This window comes from Dicentrarchus labrax, unplaced genomic scaffold (assembly GCF_905237075.1).
Source record: "Dicentrarchus labrax unplaced genomic scaffold, dlabrax2021, whole genome shotgun sequence".
NCBI classification, from domain to species: domain Eukaryota; kingdom Metazoa; phylum Chordata; class Actinopteri; family Moronidae; genus Dicentrarchus; species Dicentrarchus labrax.
The window spans coordinates 18852048-18874505 of NW_026136702.1; the positions used below are offsets into that span (position 1 = coordinate 18852048).

General features: G+C 40.5%; 1 protein-coding gene across 1 annotated transcript in view; it reads left to right on the top strand.

Annotated features, from left to right (window-relative positions):
• peli1b (pellino E3 ubiquitin protein ligase 1b) overlaps positions 1-21284 on the top strand; it is a 39822-nt gene extending 18538 nt beyond the window's left edge. Inside the window, exons 2-7 of the mRNA XM_051420722.1 lie at positions 3607-3913; positions 10394-10523; positions 11751-11852; positions 13246-13443; positions 13889-14077; positions 17245-21284. Of these exons, the coding sequence (XP_051276682.1) occupies positions 3831-3913; positions 10394-10523; positions 11751-11852; positions 13246-13443; positions 13889-14077; positions 17245-17823 (1281 nt within the window). The 5' untranslated portion in view covers positions 3607-3830 and the 3' untranslated portion in view covers positions 17824-21284. The remainder of the gene's footprint in view (positions 1-3606; positions 3914-10393; positions 10524-11750; positions 11853-13245; positions 13444-13888; positions 14078-17244) is intronic.
• Positions 21285-22458: the final 1174 nt, after the last annotated feature.

A 22458-nucleotide genomic window follows, 5' to 3' on the forward strand; every position in this document is an offset into this window, starting at 1 on the left:
TCCAGGGAGACTAGGCTGGTTGAGTTGGTTTCCTTGAGCTACACAGGAGAAAGCAAGAAGGAAGACTGTTTGTGATTGAACAATGAGCGAGACTCTGGGTGGCTGCTGTTTTTTTGATAACAGTAGAGTTGAGACAGAAAGATAATTCAGCACTCTGGACATGTGTTCAATAACAGGACCCACCGCACTAAGACCTATACTTGGTTTGGTCCTCCTGTGTCTGGATCCATAGGTAAAAATCAGTTCCTGGCAAGTCAGTCAACAGCTCCCTCGACACTACTAAATTTATGCACACAGTTCAGAGCATAGTGTTTTAGTATGCACTGACAATACTGTATATAAGTGTGTGTGTGAGTATGTGGGATTAACCCCTTCTGTCAGTGAAGCAGGTGGGGCTCAGGCTCACATCCAGTTTTACTGGACCCTTCTTTACCTCCCCCTTCTTCTTGCACACTCTTTCAGGTCCTCCATTTTCCTTTTGTTTTATTGCCTCCATCCAGAATTAAAAAACCTCACCTTCTGCTGTCAACCTTTCCAACCCAAATGTGCTGAACCTTGATGTGGTTTCTGTCTGTATTGATGAAGCTGTTGAACAGTTCACAGTTATACTGATGTGTGATACACTGAATATAGATGTATTGTTAACACAATGTAACACTTTGGGAGCAAAGTGTTACTTCTTTAAGTGTGAGGCTGCGAAACGGTTTGTTAAGATACATGAGCCGGTAGGTTTTTCAATTGGTAGGTAGGGCTTAAAACAGGCCACTCAAACCTAAATAAGCTCCTAAATAAGGGTGAATAAGGGTATGTGACTTTTCACCTATTATCAGAAAAATCTGTCATGTGTGGTTGGTGTGTGGATAACCAATTTATCCTCATCTCCTCACTGTCAATTTTTTTTTTTTTACAACTTTCAAAGGATCGAGATCAGTTGTGTTCAGTGAAAAGTGTTCTGTGCTATTGTCAGCTTTTCCCTCATCAGATAATTTGTAAGTAAAGACTTTGTAGCTGCACCAAGACCAAAGTTGGAAACTCCACCATCGACCACAGTGTATCATAACTGGTCAATCCTTAGGCGAAGCTGTGATAGTGTAAACAACCTCTGACTTCCTGTTTCTAAGTGGGAACTTTTGTGTGTATATACCTACAGTATCATGAGGTTGCCCCCCTTATAGAAATCCACTGAGTGTGTGGGCGGGAGGTGTGACTGACAGACTGGTCAGAAAGATTGGCACCAAGTGTTGTAGGAGTAGAGGAAACACATACTGATATTAGACAGTATTGTGTTTATTTCTACAGAGCATTGCACTGTGCATATTGTTTCATGCAGGTTATATTACAGATCATCATCATCAAATAATCATCAAAACAATAGTTATAATTCTTATAGTTTGACATTTTGGGAGATATATTTATTCATTTTGTGGCGTGGAGCTAGCGGCAAAGATTTATACCACTGTCATAAGAGCCAAAGTGAAACCAGAACTTCACTTTAAACCTCATTCAAAATCCTATTGATATTTTTAATAGTGTAACTACTGAAATTATTAACTACTTCTAATAACTAATTCCAGCCTTGGAACACAACCTTACTCATCAGCGTGTTGTGTGGTTCTCTCCATATGTTAAGATAAGGTTGATAATATGATAACATTCAGTTTTCAGTGACCCTTAATAAACATAAGCTAAACTTCACAGTCTGAAAAAATAGGTGAGTCTGTGGGTGAGTCGTAGGGGATGCACTAGCGTTTACATGTAATCTCTCTGTAATAGCAAAGAGGAGCAAACACGAGTTGTTAGACAGCAACAATTCTAGCTAAGAAGACACCAGGAGTTTGGCTCTAACATCATCACAACGACATTATTAGACAGAGCCAGGCTAAGAGGTTTTAGTCTCTGTGCTAAGCTAACGTTGTCACTGGTGATAAAATGATTTCAGTTTGTTAGGGGGAGTTTTTCCAAGTTTTTTCTAGACACTTAGAAGACATCTAGTAAAAGTTTGAAACAGGAATCACGATACATGTTATGTCGTGTTCACATGGGACATTTGCCATCAATTAAATGAGTTGAAGGGGATGACTGATGATGCACTCAAACGTTCAGCTAGTTTTGATGACATTTCCATGAGCAATCACTCATCGTGGAATTTCCCCATTGTGGGACAAATAAAGGAATATCTTATCTTATATGTCTTATTGAAATACAGCGTCCATTTTTGATGCCTCACACATGCCTCATACAAACATTGTCTTCGTCCCTACTGAATATTGCTTCTGTCTGACATTATGTCTGAAATATTTACTTGGAAGGCCTGTGTATGAACTTCTCCCACTCAGTCTGATGGGACTCAATCAGCCTCTATGCTCTTCAGTGCTCAGTTAGAGTGTTTAGGAACAAAGCCCCCTGCCCCCACTCATCATCAAAACACTTTACTTCCTATGCTTTATTCATGTGTGGTTTTGCATTCTCTTCCAGAAAGGCACTCTGGGAATTGTAGGAGAAATATTGTCCTCCTCCTTCATATAAGGATGGCTGCCTGGAAGTGCAGTGATGTTGTTGTTTCTATTCTGCTCTTGTTTCGAAAGATATTTTAGCATATTGATATTGTTGTCAAGCGAATGAGGGGAGGAAATACAGGAAAGGTCCTGAGTAAAACATAAACACATAATGTTGAGAGTGAAGGTCCTCCTAGCTTGTTGTAACAGGAAGTCCATCCTCTCCTTTTTCTCATGCCTTATTTTCTCACACATGCTTTCTTTCTCTGTTCCTCACTGTGATTTCCTGTGCATTTAGAAAGCTGTGCGTATGTGTGTTTGAGTCATTCTCTGAAGTCAGCATTTACAGACACCCACCTCAATCAGCAAGAAGAATAAGTCACATGAACTTCCGACCTTAGTCATGTCCCTGGTGTTCTGATGAAAGCCTTTTTATTTTAAACTTTGCAATAAAATCTTGGGAGGTTGCAGTGTTTGGGATGTACTTTACATTTTTACCTACGGAGCAATTTAAAATGGATCCAAATATCTTGGCTAAAATTAGTCTACGTAGGGTTTAAAGGGATAGTTTTATTTTCCTACTGTACTGTGGTCCTTCTTGTCACTGCAAATTCCGTAGTTGACCTGGGGAAGTAGTTGATCTGTCAGTGAGGAGCTTCACCGGGGCGGTGTAGTGAATTCATAATGTCCTAGAGGTCCTATCCCTCCCAATGAAAGCCCCCTGACCAACCAGTTTCAGTTTCTAGTAGTGACAAATCTTTTTTATTACTCACTGGCTTCCCACCTATGGAAAAGCAGGACACCTGCTTTTGACCAACTAAGTCCTATGTCCTGTCCTTAGCAGGTGTTCAGACAGAAAGACAGCCATTGTAGCTGATGATAATAATAATTGTGTAATACCATATACTGTGAAACTGCTATTTTCTGAGGAGATTATCATACTATGAAAATCTCTTATCGTTGCAACCCTAGAGGAAGGTTTTTAGGAGGTAAAAAAAGCTAGCATGATTTTTGTTGTCGTGTTTTTGTTGTTGGTAGAATTGCATTTGAATCAGGGGGACAAAGTAAAAACACTAATCTTTGTGTTAATCCTTTCGTTGTCACTTTGCAGGGCAGGACAAGTGGTGCTGTCAGAGACGGACACATGAAGCATGAGAGGGTGGAGCTGAGGCTCAGCTGACCCTTCCCCTTCCTTCTCCTCCTTTCCCCCATCCTTCATTTGATTGGCACCTTCCCCCTCTCTTCCCCTCCTTTCCCCTTCCTGTCTCCCTCGCCCGGTTGGATCTCACCCATCTTGCTTCCCCTTCTCCTCCAAACCTCAATCAGCCGTGCCCAATGTACTCCCCGGAGCAGGAAAACATCTCCACCACCGCCTCCACCAAAGTGCCAGTGAAGTATGGAGAGCTCATTGTGCTGGGGTAAGGAACAGCTAATTACAGATACATCCTTTCATCTTTACATCCAAAACAGAACTCTTTTCTATTCTTTTATGACTGAATTTGTGGACATTACAACTTTTGTTCGCTGACACTAAAACTATGGTCTAAATAAGATGTAAGTTCAAGGTACTGTTGGCAAATCAAATAGTTGATAATGAAATGACCATAAGATCTCTTTAAATGTCAAAAATAGATTCTGAAGGACATTTATATTAAAGCAGCTATAATTCATATATACATTAAAACGTATATCAAAAGACAATGTGAAAAAAACATGACAATGTGAAAGGGGTTGCTCGTAGTGATGAACCTACAGAGAGGTATCACTCGAACCTGTGTCTCCCATTGGCTTTATGGAGCTTTATAGTGAAACTCAGCTCTGGCCCGCTTCTTTACTGTTACGGTTCACTCTCACATCTCTCACAGCATCTTTTTCAAACGCAGCAGGCAGCTGTTTTGGTGAAAGAATTCTAAAGGCCGAGTGTACACTACCTGCTCAACACCAACCAGCTGGCAGACGCAGTAGCGACTAGCTGGTGAACATAGCAAACCATTTAGCAGCTAAAGAGACAGATGTTTCTCTCAGGAGACCAGTAAAAAAGCTAAAAAGGAGTGGGTATTGAACTTACATTCATCAGGTGGCCAGAAACAAGACTCCATATAAATGATAATGTTGATAAAGGTAACTGCTTAATATGTAAATAAAAAGCTGTTTGCTAATATGCTCGCCATATCCACTGGAAAAGGTGAAGATATGTCAATGTTGTGTTCACGTCATGTTTGCACTCAGAGATGGCAGGTTTAAGTTTGTTGATATCTTCAGTTTCTTTTCCTATGTACTTTATGTTGTGTAGTTTGATGATTGACCAAGAATGACTATATTATTGTTGTTGGAGCTATGAGTCATGGCTAATAATGGTTGGATGTATTGGTCCAAGTTGTTTGCTGTTCTAACACTCCAGTGTTTGATGAATGAATTCACTCAGCACAAAATGTGACCTACCCGTTCTTGAGTTCTTGTGATGTATATAACGAAGACTGGTGAAAACCCAATTCTCCATAAAAGTGCGTCTTTAACATTCATTTTGTAAATATAAAAATAATTTATGTTTGTTTCCAGAAAACTACACAGGGCTCCTTTAAAGCACAGTAAAGCCTAAATTACTGCCATAATGTGTTGATGTGACTTTGTATTGTTCTTTTGTTTACACTATGTGCCAATGATGGCACATTATAGTTAGAGATAATAATAACTTGTAACCATGTAAATAGTGGTGATGAGGAGAAAAAGAGCTGTTGTTGTGGTGAAAGACCAAGTGTCCCGAGGGAATGTACAGTAAGGATTTAGAAGAACTTTGATTCATCAGTTAAATTGTAGATATCGAATGCTCCTCCAGAAAACAGCATAAACAATAGAGATATTATTGTCCAGTTTCACAGGGTAATGCACTGAGAGTACACAAAGATAGTGTTTGAATTTAGAATTTTTGGAACATGTGATGAAGCACATTACTTGATATATTACAATATGAGATAAATTTTGGCCAGAAGCAGCACCGGATACTCATCACCTTGGCTGTCGCACCCTCCGGAGATGTGTTTCAAAGTCCACATACTCAGCTGTAGGAAAAACCCTCCACCCCACCCTGCATCTTCAACATAGAAGACATTTAACTACACACACTTTCTCCAATAACAACTGACAATGAAGGACTTCCTCTATCTGTCTATCTCCTGTTTATTCCCCAAAGGGCTATTCCACTCCACTCCCCGTCCAAGCCCACCACAGAGGAATGCAGATGTCGGAAAGACTCCTTACATGCACATACCGACACGCACACACTTTCTTGTGCACGTACAACACACAGATACACACTCACAGTTGGTTTCACAGCTGACTCACAGTTTGTTGTTCTGGGTTGTGCTGGAGCGGTATTGTCAGGGAGATGACCGTGGAAATTTTCCCTAGTGGAAAAACCACAGTGAGCAGAAAACGCAGTTCCATGCCTTTACAAGGGAGAACCCCAGTTTTCCGCTTTCCTCTTCTTTTTCCGCTCCTAGTTTTTCATTCTAGGTCAGGCCACCCTTCTTTACAAGGTCAATAGGGGCACTTTTTGCTGGCTGACATGAGTAGTCACACACTGTACTGCAAGTAAGGCTGCTCTAGGTTTAGTGAACACTTTAATGCACATTACAGTTTGTTTCGTGTGTGGCCTCTAACCCTAGCTTTAGTACACTGCTCTGTCTTCTGACCTACACCAGAAATGAATCCATCACTGTGACACTTACTATCAATAACCTGTGATTTATACAGTATAAAAGCCACATAGGGCCATGACAACATAGGATGGTCTGTTCCCCCAGTCACACACAAAACATGGCTTTAGAGCAGAATCTTAAACAGTGACATCTGTTCCAATTAACCTATTACATTAGCAACAGGCTGCTCAAGACTGAATAAGGATGCCCTTAAAGTTAAGTTTACTCATTGCTAAATGGAAAGAAAGCTTCTTACTTTGCTCTAGGAGGAGCTAAATTGTGCTGTGACACTGACTTAAAGGTGCTCTGTGGAGTTTTCTTATAAACAAACAAAAGTTGTGAATACATTCAGTGTTTCTCACCAAAATGTACTGTATATATTCTGAGACCAGACAAATGTTTTAAGTTCCTATTTGCTATTGCTGTTGCTATTTCTTTCCAATATTTTAAATTGTGCATGATTTAAATGTATGTTAGCTAGCTTGCAGTCTTCCTTTTCCTTGTCTTTGTTTGCACATTGCTATGGTTCTTTGCGCATTACCACAGCAGAATGGTAATTCAGCGGAGTGAAGTAAAACCAGCGGCAGGAATGTGTATCACGTTTGTTTCATTTGTGTGTGTCCTTGTGTACATGCACAGTGCAAAGATTTATAGATATGTCTAAAAACCAGACTAACCCTTGAAAAGAGTGCCAGCTAAACTGTCAACAAGTGTAGTGGAGGACAAAAACTGTTACTAATACTGATGATGTTCGTAACAATTCTTTACTTTTACTTTACTTTGGCCGCCCTAAGCGTCGGTATTTGATGACCTTGGAGCACAAACTCAAACTGTTTTGTTGTGTTGCTCGCTCCAAGCCAATGAGTTTGTTTCCCATTTACCATAACCCAAAGTGTTGCTATTTGAGAATCAACAATCAACTGTCTTTCTCCAGAATGACTGACCCCACCTGTAAATCTGCTTTCTGTATGCAGCAATTATACGTATTTTGTTAGTTTTACTAAGTGAAAGACAATTGTGGTAAATTACTTATGAGTCAGTACAGAACATGATTGTGCCAACTAAATGTCTCAGCTGCAGTAAAGTCCACCCATCTGGTTCTCCCAGAAGGCTGAAACAAGTGCTTGGATTTAATTGACAATCCTGTTTGACTAAGAACAGACTTGCACATGAAATTACTAATGGAGAACCCCATCAACACATAACACAGTGTCGTGTCTGACCTCCTCGCTAACCCCAGTCCAACATTTCCATGTTTGAAGCCCAGCGATGCTAATGGCCTAATCCAGTGGAATGCTGCAGCATCTCTGGAGACGAACTGTTTACAGGCATACTGGACATCCATGTGGCTTTTTAAACAACTGTGATGTCACTGGATACATTGTAGTCCCTCCAAATCCACCTCTGTCTGTCTTTATAAGTCTTAACATAATAATTGTGTGTCCACATACATGTTTATGCAAAGCATTTTTCGTGTGTGGGTTGAATCTCACGCCATATGCCATTAAACTCAACTGCAGTGTCCCAGGCTTTACAGCAGTGCAGCTGTGTTGCATTGGCAGAATATCATTCATTTTTAAGACAGTATAATATTCACACATGGACATCAAGCTAACTGAGAGAAATATTCGCTCACTTTTCCTTCCACTCCGTGTATATTTGGTTTGGCACATTTTAAAATCTATTTTGTCATTTAATATCTACTTTTTAACTTATATGTTTTTATGCACTTCACATTTAAAAAAAATAAACTTCGATATATTTGGCAGCCTCTGCCTTTAGTTTATTAACCTTGTAATGTTAACACATGTAAACAGAGACGCAGAGTGACTTAGTCATAAGCAGTAATTACGCACACAACCTGTCTTTATGTTTTTATAGGTTTACTATATAAATAGTAGCTTGTTGCTGCACATCAAGCTTTAGTTTGCTAGTGTTTGGAGGGAAAACACACGCGCGCACACACACACACACACACACACACACACACACACACACACACACACACACACACATACACTTGCTTGCTTATTGTGAGAACCGAAGAGTACAGTATGTGTTTGCACGTATACAGACTAACTTTTTCCTAACTCTGCTTCTTCCTGCCTCACACTGTATGAACAACCATTTATATGCACACACACATTAACACACACTAACTTGTTGCTAACCTTTGTTAGCCATTGTTTTGAGAATATTTGGGGACATGTATGTACACTGACACATTACTGCTACCCATGGGAACCTGGGCTTGAACTGCCAGCAACACTTTCTTTCTCCAGCAGACTGCCCTGCCCTCTCCTCGGATATGGGCTAAACTTCACCATAGTTACGCTCTTGCCATGGTTACTCTTCCCAAACGTTGCTGTGGCTCTGTTCTCTCACCATGGTTACTCATAAACCCTCCCAGCACCGTTTGATCCCAGCGGATCTCTCTCATACAAACATTTTGCTGCAGGCTGGGCGTCCTTACAACCTGTCTGTGCCGTCTTTGCTGGACTCAGTACAATGGGTGGTTTCATTGCAAGAGTCTGATTGGTCAAAGACACGTTCCAACTGTGCTGAGGTCCTAAACAGCATGGCTACATCTGCTGTACCAATGTAGTCACAGCATTTTCTCTTGTTCTTTCTTATTCACATTTACTTCTTTAAAGAAAGCTTTTCAGACATTACACATGCATCTACAATCCTGGTTGAAAACAATGAACTCTTGATTACTGCGTTTTTGACACTGTTTTGTCCAGTATTTGTTTCTCACTGGGTTCCTACTTTTGTGTACATCTTCAAAAAAAATTCTGAAAATGTAAAATTCAGCATCAAGACATTTTTATTTTTGTATTTGTTTTATTTTCTTGCGGACTTATCCTTAGCCAAAGTATTTAATGTCATCTTTGTTGAGATTTAGTAACTTTTTAAAAGAATAAAACCTTATCATGAGACGATTAAAACAGTTGGAATTACTGACTTTTTAAAAAATAGTAAAAGAATAATAATAAACATTAGCTGAAAACTGATAAATTCATAGCTAAACAAAAAGCTGTAGGAATCAATTGAATCATATCACGTTGCATTTATGCAGTGGTGTATAGTTGCAGTATATCAGTGAAGCCCGAGGAGTACATAACTTATTTGGCCTCTGGATGTCATAACAGTGTTAAAGTAGCGAGCAGTGTTTATGCGTGTGGTAACGTTTATAAAGCTGTGGTTCTGTTAGCAGGAATATCACTTCACACTGGTAATAGCTTATCCAAAACATGTGTGTGCCATAGAGAATAAAACTTTGTGTAACCTTGGTATATTCAGAGAATGTCAACTGATGTTCTTCATATATGTTAATACCTGAAAACCCAAAGTACAGCTACAGTGTTTAAGTCATTGACTGCTATAGCAAATGTGCACTTTATTCCTTCATCCAGTGTTTTCATTTCATTTCTATATCTATACACTAATTTAGCCTTTGCTAATGACTCAATAATGCTGTTTATATTATTGTTGTCAATGAGGACCTTCTGTTGTGTTGAAAGGGATATCTTGATTTTTATTAATACTACATTTTTGGGAGGGATGAACCCCTATTCTTCCATGTTACCCCGGTATATAAGCACTATAATGGATCAGCTGCAGACAGTCAGTTCTCAGAAACACATGTTGATATACTGAATGGTAGATGGAGATGATGAATGTTTTCTAAATGTTTTATTTTTAACTGTAGGATGTTAATAAAGACACACACACTCAGAGACACAACAGCACAGTCACAGTGTTGTCAGGAGTCACAGAGACTCCATTCTGTTGGAGGGAACGCCTCTGTTTATTCTCCTTTCCTCTGCCGTGGATCAGTTAAATGAGTTTCTTTGTGTGTTTATTTTCTCAGCCTTTCTGGGGGTTATGTTTGGAGGACTTTGTTGTTTATGGGACCTGATGTGCTTTTGTAGAATAAAAAGCATGTATGAAAAATATAGGCTGCTATTTGTACGTGTGTGTGTGTGCATACATGGTCTTAGGGGCATGGGGAGGAGTGCACCAAAATGCCCCAAGCATTTTCCACAAGGACTGTTTTTTCAGTGTATTATACAGCTGCTCAGACAATAATACCCTATTGTTTTCTGTATGTTTGTGTGTGTGTTTGTGTGTGTGTGTGTGTGTGTGTGTGTGTGTGTGTGTGTGTGTGTGTGTGTGTGTGTGTGTGTGTATGTGCAGGTACAATGGCTCTCTGCCCAACGGAGACCGAGGCCGACGTAAAAGCCGCTTTGCACTCTGTAAGAGACCGAAGGCAAATGGGGTGAAACCCAGCACAGTTCACGTCGCCTGCTCTCCACAGGCAGCCAAGGTGAAACACGCAATACAGTATAATTTAGTCATCCCAGAGATCACACAATTGCAGTCATCGAAACCCTACACATCAGCAGTTTCAGTCCTTTTCTTCTTTACATGGTGATTTATATTTTAAGAGTTTACAGTTTCCATGGAATATATTGCATATATAACATAGAGAAAGATATAAATTTATCAGTGAGAAAATAGTATTTTCTTCTCCTTGTCTTAAAAAGGATGCATCTGTAGGTGTATTATGTTGCTTGACTGACAACATCAAATGAAACACACCCAGTTCAGAGGATTTGACCTGTGCTGCTCCACCAAAGGCTTTTGTGAAATTCTGTTTGCTTTTTGTTCTGTGATATTAAAGTACCACACACACACACTCCCGCACCCCGTCAAACACGTAAGGAAAAGAGTTCAGCAAAGCTTCCTTGAGTTAGGAGAAAAAGGAAAACGAGCAGGTACAGGTCTTTGTCGAGGTTTAAAAGGTATTTGAACAATGGTTTTTTTACGCAGCATTTAACTGGAACATGCTGAAGGTTTATAAGATTAACAAATGAGAACAGTCCAGTGGAGGGTAACTGAGCGTTTTCTAGCCAAGTCCTGGGAAGCACATGTCCATGTGTTTCCATTGTCAGTTATAAGACCGCCCAGAAATCCTGCAAAATCTGTTAAAAGAACAAGGGATTATATGGTGTGTATGTGTGTGTGTGTGTGTGAGAGAGAGAGAGAGAGAGAGAGGGAGAGAGAGAGGACCTGTGCTTTTTTGGTTTAACATCTGCACTTCACAAACTCTCTGTGGACACAGATTTTTGTACTCTCACCCACTCACTCACACACACACACACACACACACACACACACACACACACACACACACACACACACACACACACACACACACATACACACACGTGTGACAGGACTTGTAGTTGCAGTAATTTAAGAATCTTGAAGACTGATTGTCTTCTTCTTTGGGTGGTCCTGACTGACTGATGTCAAGGCTGTGTTAAGTGCAGCTAGTGACTACATAACTGAACTCTTCACCAACCCCACCCTTCCTATGTGTATGTATTGTTCCATGTAAGGATCAGTCAGAGGTGTTTTTCCTGTAAAGAATGTTCAGGTTCAATCCTTGTGTACGTTTTAAGCAAAGGCATCCAAAGGTCTTTACTTTTTTGTCTTATTTTCTTATCTTCTCTGTGTTCATCTTCCCTTCTGTCTTCCGTCCCATCAGGCCATAAGCAACAAAGACCAGCACAGCATCTCTTACACTCTGTCTCGAGCCCAGACGGTGGTGGTGGAGTACACCCATGACAGCAATACAGACATGTTCCAGGTAACAAGCCTCAGCTTTTACCACCAGGACTGGAGTTTTACAACCAGTCCTTATTTTTTCCACTAGCTTTCTCCAAGTGGAATAATCAGTACTCCTGGTCTCAGTGTAGTTTGTGCACCCTCACATCAACATCACAGCAGTCTGCGAAAAGAAAATGTCAACTAAGAGGTTTTGACAAGTCTTGTAGTCTGCATGTGGCTGTACCAACACAGTCAGTGGCCAGAGCAGCAGCAGTAGATGGTGCACATATTCAGACACTTCCATATGATATCATTAATGTATCTCTGATGTCTGTGTCCAATCCATGTAGTAATCATAGGAAAAAGATGCAGAACTTGCCAGAGAATCATCACATTTTTAAGTTTTTTTCAAGTGATGCAGTGATAGTTGTCTGTACATGAATGGGTGGACTGCAAACAGGAAGTGCTAATAGCTAGTTCAGCATACTTTTGATAGTGCCAGTTTGCCAAAATGTAAACAAATAATGGCTCTATGGCAACATTATACTTCCAACTTTTGAGATGGAGTCGACAAGGGGTGTAAGACTTTGTGTTTGAGTGTAGCTGATTAGATTTTTATTGTTAATCATTCATTATTTAAATATCAGCAATGTCAGGATATTCAATTGCATATTGTATGCTTGCTTCCTTTAAAATTGTCAAGATGTTGATATACAGCAAGTTGCAGCAAAATTATTTTCTGCAACTCAAATAGCGTAAATATAACGTCCTATAAGTATAAAAGTCTGTATGGAGTAAAAACGCAAATGTCACATGATATTCATTGTCTATTAAGGAATAAAACATATAATATCAGTGATACATTATTCATTTCAGTCAAGCTTGGACAAATGGTTTTGTTCCTGGATTCTAAACATTTTTCGTTTTTCAAAGTCGCCTGTCCTTTGCTTGATTACAGCATTAACACTGTGGGAGGCTGTCCTGTAGAGTGATTATTGGTATTCAAGTAGCTGTCAGAGGCAGAAAAGTACCCATCATCATAGTACACAATGTCCTCAAGGTTATTATGGATTTTATGCAAGTTAGCAATGCATGTGAACCAGCTAAAGCCTGTCTCCAAATTCATCTACCCACATGCAGGAAAAAATCATTAGTTATAAAGCAAAGACTAGCAAATATTCCTGGCTATATCTATTAGCTAAACCTGGCAATATTTGTTCTCACTGTTGTCATTATCCACCTATTTAACCTATTTCATTCACATTTTTAATGGATTCCACATTGTACATATTCTGCATTCACTATTTTAATGACATTTCTCTATTTCTCTGTTATCCTCTTGCTAGCTTGCCTATAGGAAACTCATTATTATATTATAGCTGGAACGCATTGTTGACAAATCTTAATATTACATTTCCATCTCCTTTAACCAGATCGGTCGATCGACAGAGAGTCCCATAGACTTTGTAGTGACGGACACGGTGGCAGGCAGTCAGAGTAACGCAGACACCCAGTCGGTCCAGAGCACCATCTCCCGCTTCGCCTGCCGCATCAAGTGCCAGCGCACGCCTCCTTACACCGCACGCATCTATGCCGCAGGCTTTGACTCCTCCAAGAACATCTTCCTCGGGGTGAGCTGTGTTTCATCTGGTGCTTCAGACACGTGTAGGCGGGTGTGAGAGAGTAAAAGGCAGAAAGATGAAAGGACAAAGCATCAAAGGACCACTGTGATAGAAATATAGAGGAAAATCAGAGAAAAGAGACAGAAGAGCGATACAGCTTATGTTCTGGTACTAAAAAGTAAGAGAATCTGACTCTTGACTAATTTTCAGTCTTTTTTTCACGTTTGCTCATGTCATACGGATATGTTGGCATCAGTCTTCAGTGTGTACAACAAAATGCTGCTGCTAAACAGAAATGAAGAGTGAACCTCCTACTACTCTCTTTCCTTTCTATATTGTCCTTCAACGCCCTGTTGAGATCAGATGTATGGCAATGTTGAGAGAGTCGGCCAAGTTCCAATATAATTGATATATGAATGACAATAATATTGTCTTATGTCTTTGTTTTCCTCAGGAGAAGGCTGCTAAGTGGAAGACGTCTGATGGTCAAATGGATGGGCTGACCACCAACGGCGTCCTTGTGATGCACCCTCGAAATGGCTTCACCCAGGACTCCAAACCAGGCGTCTGGAGGGAGATTTCAGTCTGCGGCAACGTCTTCACCCTGCGGGAAACCCGCTCAGCACAGCAGCGAGGAAAGATGGTGAGAACAGATGCAGACTATGTACTGGAACACCACATTCAATGTACATGGTGTGTTCAGTGTGCAACATTCAAAACAAATTTTACTACTGAAGAGCTCTGCTTTTGGCGTGTGTTCAGACTGTTTTGGGATTAACCTGCTGCTGACCTGATTTTCACAAAAAAAGGCTGGTTAGTTAGTTTCTTTCTTTCTCGTCCATTCCCTCACTCTAACTCGCACTCTCTCACACTCACGTACCGACCCTGTCACTCAGGCAGCGGGAGGTCAGTCAGAGCTTAACATCACCAGGAGGTTATCCGGATGCCGTGTCCATGGTAACAGGTGCTGTGTGTAACGGGACCTTGTAAGGGGATCCTCCAGCTGATGTCAGAGCCTCTCAGCCAATCATAACAGTCCCGCTGTCACATCAGCGTGGCCACCTGTGGCATTTTTCTGATTGGATTTAGGTTGTTGGCGGTGTGTTTAATTAGGTCTTTTCTTTCTCTTCTATTCCCCCTCCATGTTGCCTCATACAACATATACATCATCAGCCTCGAGCACACAGTCAGTGTGTCAGCAGTTCTAACATCGATCGGTCTCTTTATCTGGTGTCCCACCCGTTTTCAAGTCTCTTCAGTGCAGCACAAATTAACAGCTCTCTTATCTCCACCTGCCCTTTACCATCCAGAGGGTTAACCATGTGTGCATTATCCACCACTATAGAATCCACTCATTATTTCACAGATGATCGACAGTTTAGACAGTCCCTATTTTCATTATGTACGGTGATAGAACATGATGGGGTTTAATTGTAATGTTGAACACACACTGGAGTCAGGACTCAGTGGAGTCTTTTGTTAATCGGGTTGATCGTGATGCTTTCACAGAGAAAATTATTTGAGGTTTTTAGATACATTTTGAAGGATGATGTTAGTTTATTTTATTGTATTGGTACAATAAATAAAAAATACGGAAATTTTGTTTAAGAGGAAGTTTGCATTTATTTAATTTATTGTAAACAGCAGATGATATTTAGAAGTTATTGTGAGTTGAAGATTAATCATCTGCAGGTTCATTTCTGTTTTGGACAAACTCACTTAACCTTGCGAGCGGGACAGCTGTTTGCCCTTCTGCAGTTGGACTCAAGGTTAAAGCCAGCATAATTAAGAATATTTTACACGCAGTTCACACACACACACACACACACACACACACACACACACACACACACACACACACACACACAGTATTTGCTGTGGGGGCTGTTGTGAAGTATAATAAATGAGCAGAGTACAGTGTCTGAGCTCCTGCTGTGTTTAATATAAGATTTCGTGCTGATGAGTGATACGCTTCTGTGTAATTAAATTGTAACTGTGGGTGTGTGAGAGTTTACATGGGCTGAATCGACCCAGAGCACTCAAAGCTTTAGTATTGAGTCTGGTATTGTATTGATTAGACAAACATATTTTCCATATTCTTATCTCTTCATTGACGTGGCTGTTGGTTAATGATGAATGAGGATCAGCCTTGTGACCCCGAAGTTGCTGGTTTGAAAACAGCTGGGAAAATCTGAGCAAGGGGGAAAAACAACAACAACAACTGTTTCCCTCGAGCGAGACCCTGAACTCTTGCCCGTTCCAGTTGAGCAGCTTGTTGGCTAACAGTAGAAAGACCGTGGTTTTACTGGGCAGATGTGGATGTGTGTGTTACTGTATCAGTGTGAAACACATAAAGAGCACACTGGTGCTCAGCAAACCTTCCCGGGATAAATGAAGGATAACCCATGATATGTGTTTGTCCCGAGAAACGCAGTGACCTTGACACCAGCATTAGAACGAGTGATCTCACTAGAGACCCTGAGACCTGCTCCTCATCTGTGTGTCACTTTTTTAAAAACTTGCTTTCGCTTTATTTCCCTCTTCTGTTTTTTTCCCTCCCTTTGTCCTCTGGTTATCTAAATGTGGAATTTCCCACTGTGTCCAATCTGACCCAGCCTGAAGTCTGCACTGCCTGCCCCCCCCCGTCATCGTTCTTTTAATTTCCTCATGTCATGTTGGCTCCAGCCGTCAGTCCCCTGCCTCCTCCCTGATTCACACAGCTGTCTGAGCACAAATAGAAAAGTGTTACACTGCCACCTACTGTGCTCAGATGAGTGCTACAATCCACAGTGCTCCACGATTGAAGCAGTCATCAAGAAATCATCCATCCATCCATTCTCTAAAGGGCTTATTCTAATCAGTGTCATAGGGGGCTGGAGCCTATCCCAGAATGCATTGGGTGAGAGATGAATAATTTCAGTTCAAGTAAAGAATTTTATTTTATTTGGAAAACCACCAAATAAATTAGAACATGGACTGTTTATTGGACAAAACAAGACATTTGAAGTCACTTGGGACTGACTGATGGGCCTTTTTCATTCTGGTCTTTTCATACACTAAAAGATTAAACAAAATTATAATCAACAGCTTAATAATAGATCATAACCTGTTAGATAATCTTAACCTGTATCCCTAATGCTATTCTAATTTTATAAGTGAGTCCTGTTTGTAGTATTCTGACAGAGGTACAGCTGGAATAATAAACTGAAAAGTCACTGTATGCATTATAGTTATTTTTAGCCCAGCCAGCAGTGGGGCTGCAGGCACTATGGGTCAGTTAGTCAGGAAATGTCTCAACAACTATTACTGTAGATGGACTTGACATTTTGTCCAGACAGTCATGGTTTCCATTTTTCTGGTTTTGTGGTGGGTGTCCTCAGGGCTGTAGCTACCACCAGGGAAACAGAGGTCATGTCCTTGTTACTTTGTCTGGGAAACTGACCTGAAGCAGTTCACATTTTATCATTTAAAGTTACTCATGGTGCAGATAGATGCAGTGAACTAACCATTTGACAATGTTTAGCACCTAACCATTTAAAAACTTTACCAACCAACAGTTATTCCTGGTGGAGTAGAGGATACTCATAGAAATGAGCTTAGTACAGAAATGTAAGTGAATACAAAATTTCAAAAAATATAATGGAACAGATGAATTAATTAGGTATGATCTCAGTATTCCTGGCTGCAGCCCTGATTATAACATCTGGCACCATAATGAGTTCAGGACGTGGCTCTTTCTTCATCTTGATGAGTATATTTTTACCGCTGTCGTCTGCAGCAGCTCATCACTACATCTTCTCTCTGTTCCAGGTGGAAACTGAGAGTCAGGAGCTGGTCGACGGCTCTCTCATTGACCTTTGCGGTGCGACCTTGCTGTGGCGCACTGCTGAAGGCCTGGCGCGCACTCCCACCCTCAAACACCTGGAGGCGCTGCGTCAGGAGATCAACGCAGCCCGCCCGCAGTGTCCCGTGGGCTTCAACACGCTGGCCTTCCCCTCCATGCGTCGCAAGGACACGCCGGACGAGAAGCAGCCCTGGGTCTACCTCCAGTGCGGCCACGTGCACGGCTACCACAACTGGGGCAACCACCGCGAGGAGAGGGAGGGCCGGGAGGGCCGTCACAGGGAGTGTCCCATGTGCCGAGCTAAAGGGCCATACGTGCCGCTGTGGTTGGGCTGCGAGGCTGGCTTTTACGTAGACGCCGCCCCGCCGACTCACGCCTTTAATCCCTGCGGCCACGTTTGTTCAGAGAAGACGGCGGCCTTCTGGAGTCAGATTCCTCTGCCACACGGCACACACACCTTCCACGCCGCCTGCCCCTTCTGTGCGCAACAGCTGACTGGTGAGCAGGGCTACGTCAGACTCATCTTCCAGGGACCCCTTGACTAGCAGGGGCAACTTCCCAGCATCCTTTGGGTGAGGCAGAACGGGGAATTTTTTGTTTGGACACTGACCCTGCATTGAAAACGGGGAGCAACCCAGATTTGTTTTCTTTCCTCTGCGGTTAAGATATAAACTTTTTTCTGGACTTTTTGTCTCTTTCTCATATTTAAGTGACCTTTGTATTGCTTTTTCATGAATGACAACAAAGATTTCTATATTTTCATGTGAAACCAGAGACACAAAAACCAAACAAAGAACACTGCTGGGTAAACGTTTTGTTTGTTTCTCGGAAAGAACTTTCAACAACAGTATTTTTCAAAATTATGAACATACTGTGGCGCAAACATACGGTTTTTATTCATGTTTATTGTTGCAATATACATCTGTGTACATCTCTTAGAGCTAATTTAAACTAAGATGTTTATTTATGGCCCAGGAACCATCGCTTCATCCTTTATCTGTCAGATATGTCTAACTTCAATACTATTTAGCATTTTAATTTGAAAATACAGTATATTGTTAATCAGATATAAAGTTCTAGGTGTGTTCTGAGGGTTACGTTCTGTGTCTTTCCCCCATGTTCACCTCTCAGATCTGTTTGTCGTATTTATACACCCCGTCCTCTGGCGTGCTCTCACTTTGCGTGTTAACCCTTCAGTTATACTCTCATTAGGCATCACCATGGCCTTTTCACATTCAAAGCAATAGATTTGGAACAGAAACCTCCTAAAGCATTATGGGAAACTGAGTCTTCTTGGTGTCTGCGTAACGCTCAGACAGCTAGAGTGACTGCTCCCTCCCTTTAAAGTCCGAGTGAAACGTTTCTGGTGGTGAGTGAATCTTTTCTGATCACAGGTTAGCCATGACATTGTAGCTATGTAGCTAATGTCACACATCATGCATACACACACACACATACACTCTAACTAGACCTGGTCAAATACTTTTTATTATATTAAAAGTGGAGCACACTGAAACTCATGGTACAAAAATAAGAATACACATGTTATTGAAATGACAGAAAGTGCTGTTTGGGGCTGACCTGCACAGCTACAGCATAATCAATAATCATTATTTTGCCAGATACAGTATTGTGATCAGTATTAATCTCAACATTGAGCTGAGAAATAAATAATAGTTTTAATAAAACATCCTGACAACAGACATTTAAATGAATTGGGAACCTTAACCCCAGCGAGTATTGTAAGACGCTGTCATCCATGAGTAAAGGTGCATCCTATTAGAGGCCCATAAATAAAATTACGTGTTTTATTTTGACACACTTCAGGAAGGACTTTAACTACTAGTTGTGATTTGTTTGAGCCATAGTGAGTGAGAAGGGGGGCTTTGGGCAGGCTGAAGTCATTTTCATCCTCTTTCTCTCACCTGAATTTTAACAGTGCAGGAAGTCACATCCATCTGATGCATGAAGCAAGCAACAAAACACGTTTAAGAAAAAGACAACTGTAGCTGTTTGACTCAGGTTTGATGCACACAAACACACGCATGGCTTCAAGTTACACAATTATTTATTTATGGATATGTGTGTGTGTGTGTGTGTGTGTGTGTGTGTGTGTGTGTGTGTGTGTGTGTGTGTGTGTGTGTGTGTGTGTGTGTGTACTCACCAGGGCTTGATATTAATTGTGCTTTCCAAACAGTGTACTGAAGTGGTCCCCATGGAGCATTTTAGGGGTGATGAGCTCTACAATGTGAGTACAAAATATCAGGGCTGCTTGTTCTTTATTTTGTTTGTTGTAGACTAGGGCTTTGTGATTGCTTTTATATCAAAGTCACAACTCTAAACAGTGTAATTAGAGTTGTGTTTTAAAACTATATAGACCACAAATAAAGGTCTACAGTTTAATTATACATTAATTCTGTCAGGTGGCCAAAAAAAGAAACTCTTAGCTGTCTTCTGGTTAATATGGTATCTGCATGTTGTTTGTTATTTAGGCCCCAAAAAAGGCAGTGAGAGAAAAGTCAACTTCTACTCAAACTTAAACTTTAGCCTAAATATACCTACATGATCATTTTACATAAACACCGCAATTTAAAAGAGAGCAGTATTTTAATCCCAGTACCTATGATTTTATTTTAATCTTTTTTATATATTTAATATATTTTTTTATAATTTATTTATGCCTTTATTAGATAATCATGGGAAAGGTGACAAGAAATGAAGGCAGAGGGAGATGGGGTACGACATACAACAAAGGTTGGATGCAAACCAGAGACATTCATGGTCGAGGCCTCAACCCACCACAACTCTTAGGACATCTTAAATACAAAATATTAGACATGTTAAAAGCATTCTAAACTAAGACACAAAAAAATCAGTAAATAACAATTATGCTTTTGAAAAATGAACCAGAAATCCTTAAAGTATCCAAGCATTTACAGCCCATGACAAACTGGGCAACGTTTGCTGAGGAAGATCATGGGATAAGATCAAAAGCTACAGAGTACAGCTACTAAATGGACCTTGTGGTTAGATTGTTATGTCTGTTAGAGTTTTTAAGATCAATGACTGCAGGTAGCATTTAAAAAGCAAAGAAATAACCAAAACTATAAAGTAGCCCCCTCGCACTACCTCTGCAGTAACACACAGCCCGAGAACGAATCCTGATATTTTGTACGTTACATGAAAGCACAAATTCTCCCAGACTCCCGCTGCGTACTCACAACACACCCTGCAGCGTCACCGTGGCTCGTCCACTTTACTCGTGCAGCCACAGACGGCGCAAGAACGAGACACACACTCGAACTGTAGAAACTTCACAGCAGTGAAGCAGCTTTACTAATCAGTCACTTCCAAACTTTAGTAAACACAAGAGCCTCTGCAGGTATCAGTAGTGTGTTTGTGTGTGTGTGTGTGTGTGTGTGTGTCTGTGTGTGTAAGAGAGAGAGAGAGAGAGATTGTAATTTATGTGTTCATGATGATTGTATGTGTGCTGTGTTCAGTGTGTGTGCTCATCTGTCCACACAGTATTTCTCCATACACAGATCATTTTCATCACCCCAGTGCTCGGACTGCAACACACTGACTCACCTCAGGGAGAAAAAAAATGACCCACACACACACACACACACACATACACACATACACACATACACACACACACTGCTAAGGTCTTCTGAGGATACCTCATAAGTAAAAAAAAGTCTATTCTGGATTTAAAGTTTTGTGTCTTGCCTCTCCTTCACCCAGTTTTGTTTCATGGACTCTGAGGCGCTGTGTCTGTCTCTGTGGATAAAGTGTGTGAGTAAGGGCTTCACTCTGTCTCTGTACTGTTATCTCAACCCTGTTTCTACATGTACACACATCCGTCAGTCCGTCCTGCCTCCGTCCACTTGCTCGTCCTCTTCTCCTGTCCGGAGTTTCCTTGTGCTTGTAAAGGCGAAAGCAAAGAATGTTTCCAGCAAACACTTTTTTTGTAACAACTTTAAACAATAAAGTGTAAAAGTGACACATTTCACTGTGTAATGGATTTTTTTTTATCCTTAGAAGTTTTATGTTTGCTAAACTTGCTCCAGATCCTAGAAGAGTTAGTTTATTTTCACAACATCCTCCCAATGTAAAGTCTGTGTACCCAGCAGGAACGTGCATACGCATAACTGCCTTACTGTCAGCAGTTGTGTATGTTGCCAGTATATGTGTTAGTTGTCAGCACATATTGTAACATCAAAGTGTCAACCTCCTACCAGCAGAGAGCTGGAAATCCACAGAGAGAACTGGTTTGTCTTCATTACACAGATGTTTCGAGTATAATTACAGATCTCACCACACCTTGTTGTGTACGTCCGTGGCTCCATCTCTCACATATACACACACACACACGCGCGGACACACAGATTAGATTTTTACAACACTCAACTGAAGTTAGTCTGGAGATATTCAGTGAAGTAAAAAAGAATCAATGTCAGCAACTAAATGTTCCACTCACAAACACTCTCAGGGTTATACTATATTATTGGATCATTATTATTGACATATTAATATGTAAGCTATAGTAAATGTCAGTCAAGGTGCAGCTAATTGTACCTACTTTATGTACTTTGGGTATTTTAACCTGTAATAAAGGATCACGTTTTATAAACTGATCATATTTTGTTTTGTATGTACAATTTTAATTTTAGAAGTAAAAATTTTGAGTGTGTAAGTAGGGTGTCAATGAAAAGTAAAATATTTCTCTCAAAGTAATCACTTTACTACAGTATTTGAGTAGATGTACTTAGTTACTTTCCACCATTGGTGATTTGTTTTCTTTTTGTCAACAGATCCATAAAACAACACTAATGAATTGAACAGGTATATCTTAAACCCTCTGGGCCATAGAGACTTATTGTTGTCAAAAACTATTAAAAACACATCAACACTGTAATAAATAAAATAAATATAAAGACTTCAGTGGAAAAACAAAAAGATTGTAAGCAAAACCTAACAGTGGAAAGCATTAATTTAATTAAAGATAATTATATGAAGAAACAGGATTCTGAATCCCTTAATTAACTTGTGATCCAACACCAAAGATGAATTTAAATATTGCCTGAAAAAAATCTGATGCATCTTAAACCCTCTGGGCCTTATTGTTGTCCAAAAACAATTAAAACACATCAATGAATGTGCCGGCTCAAATGTTC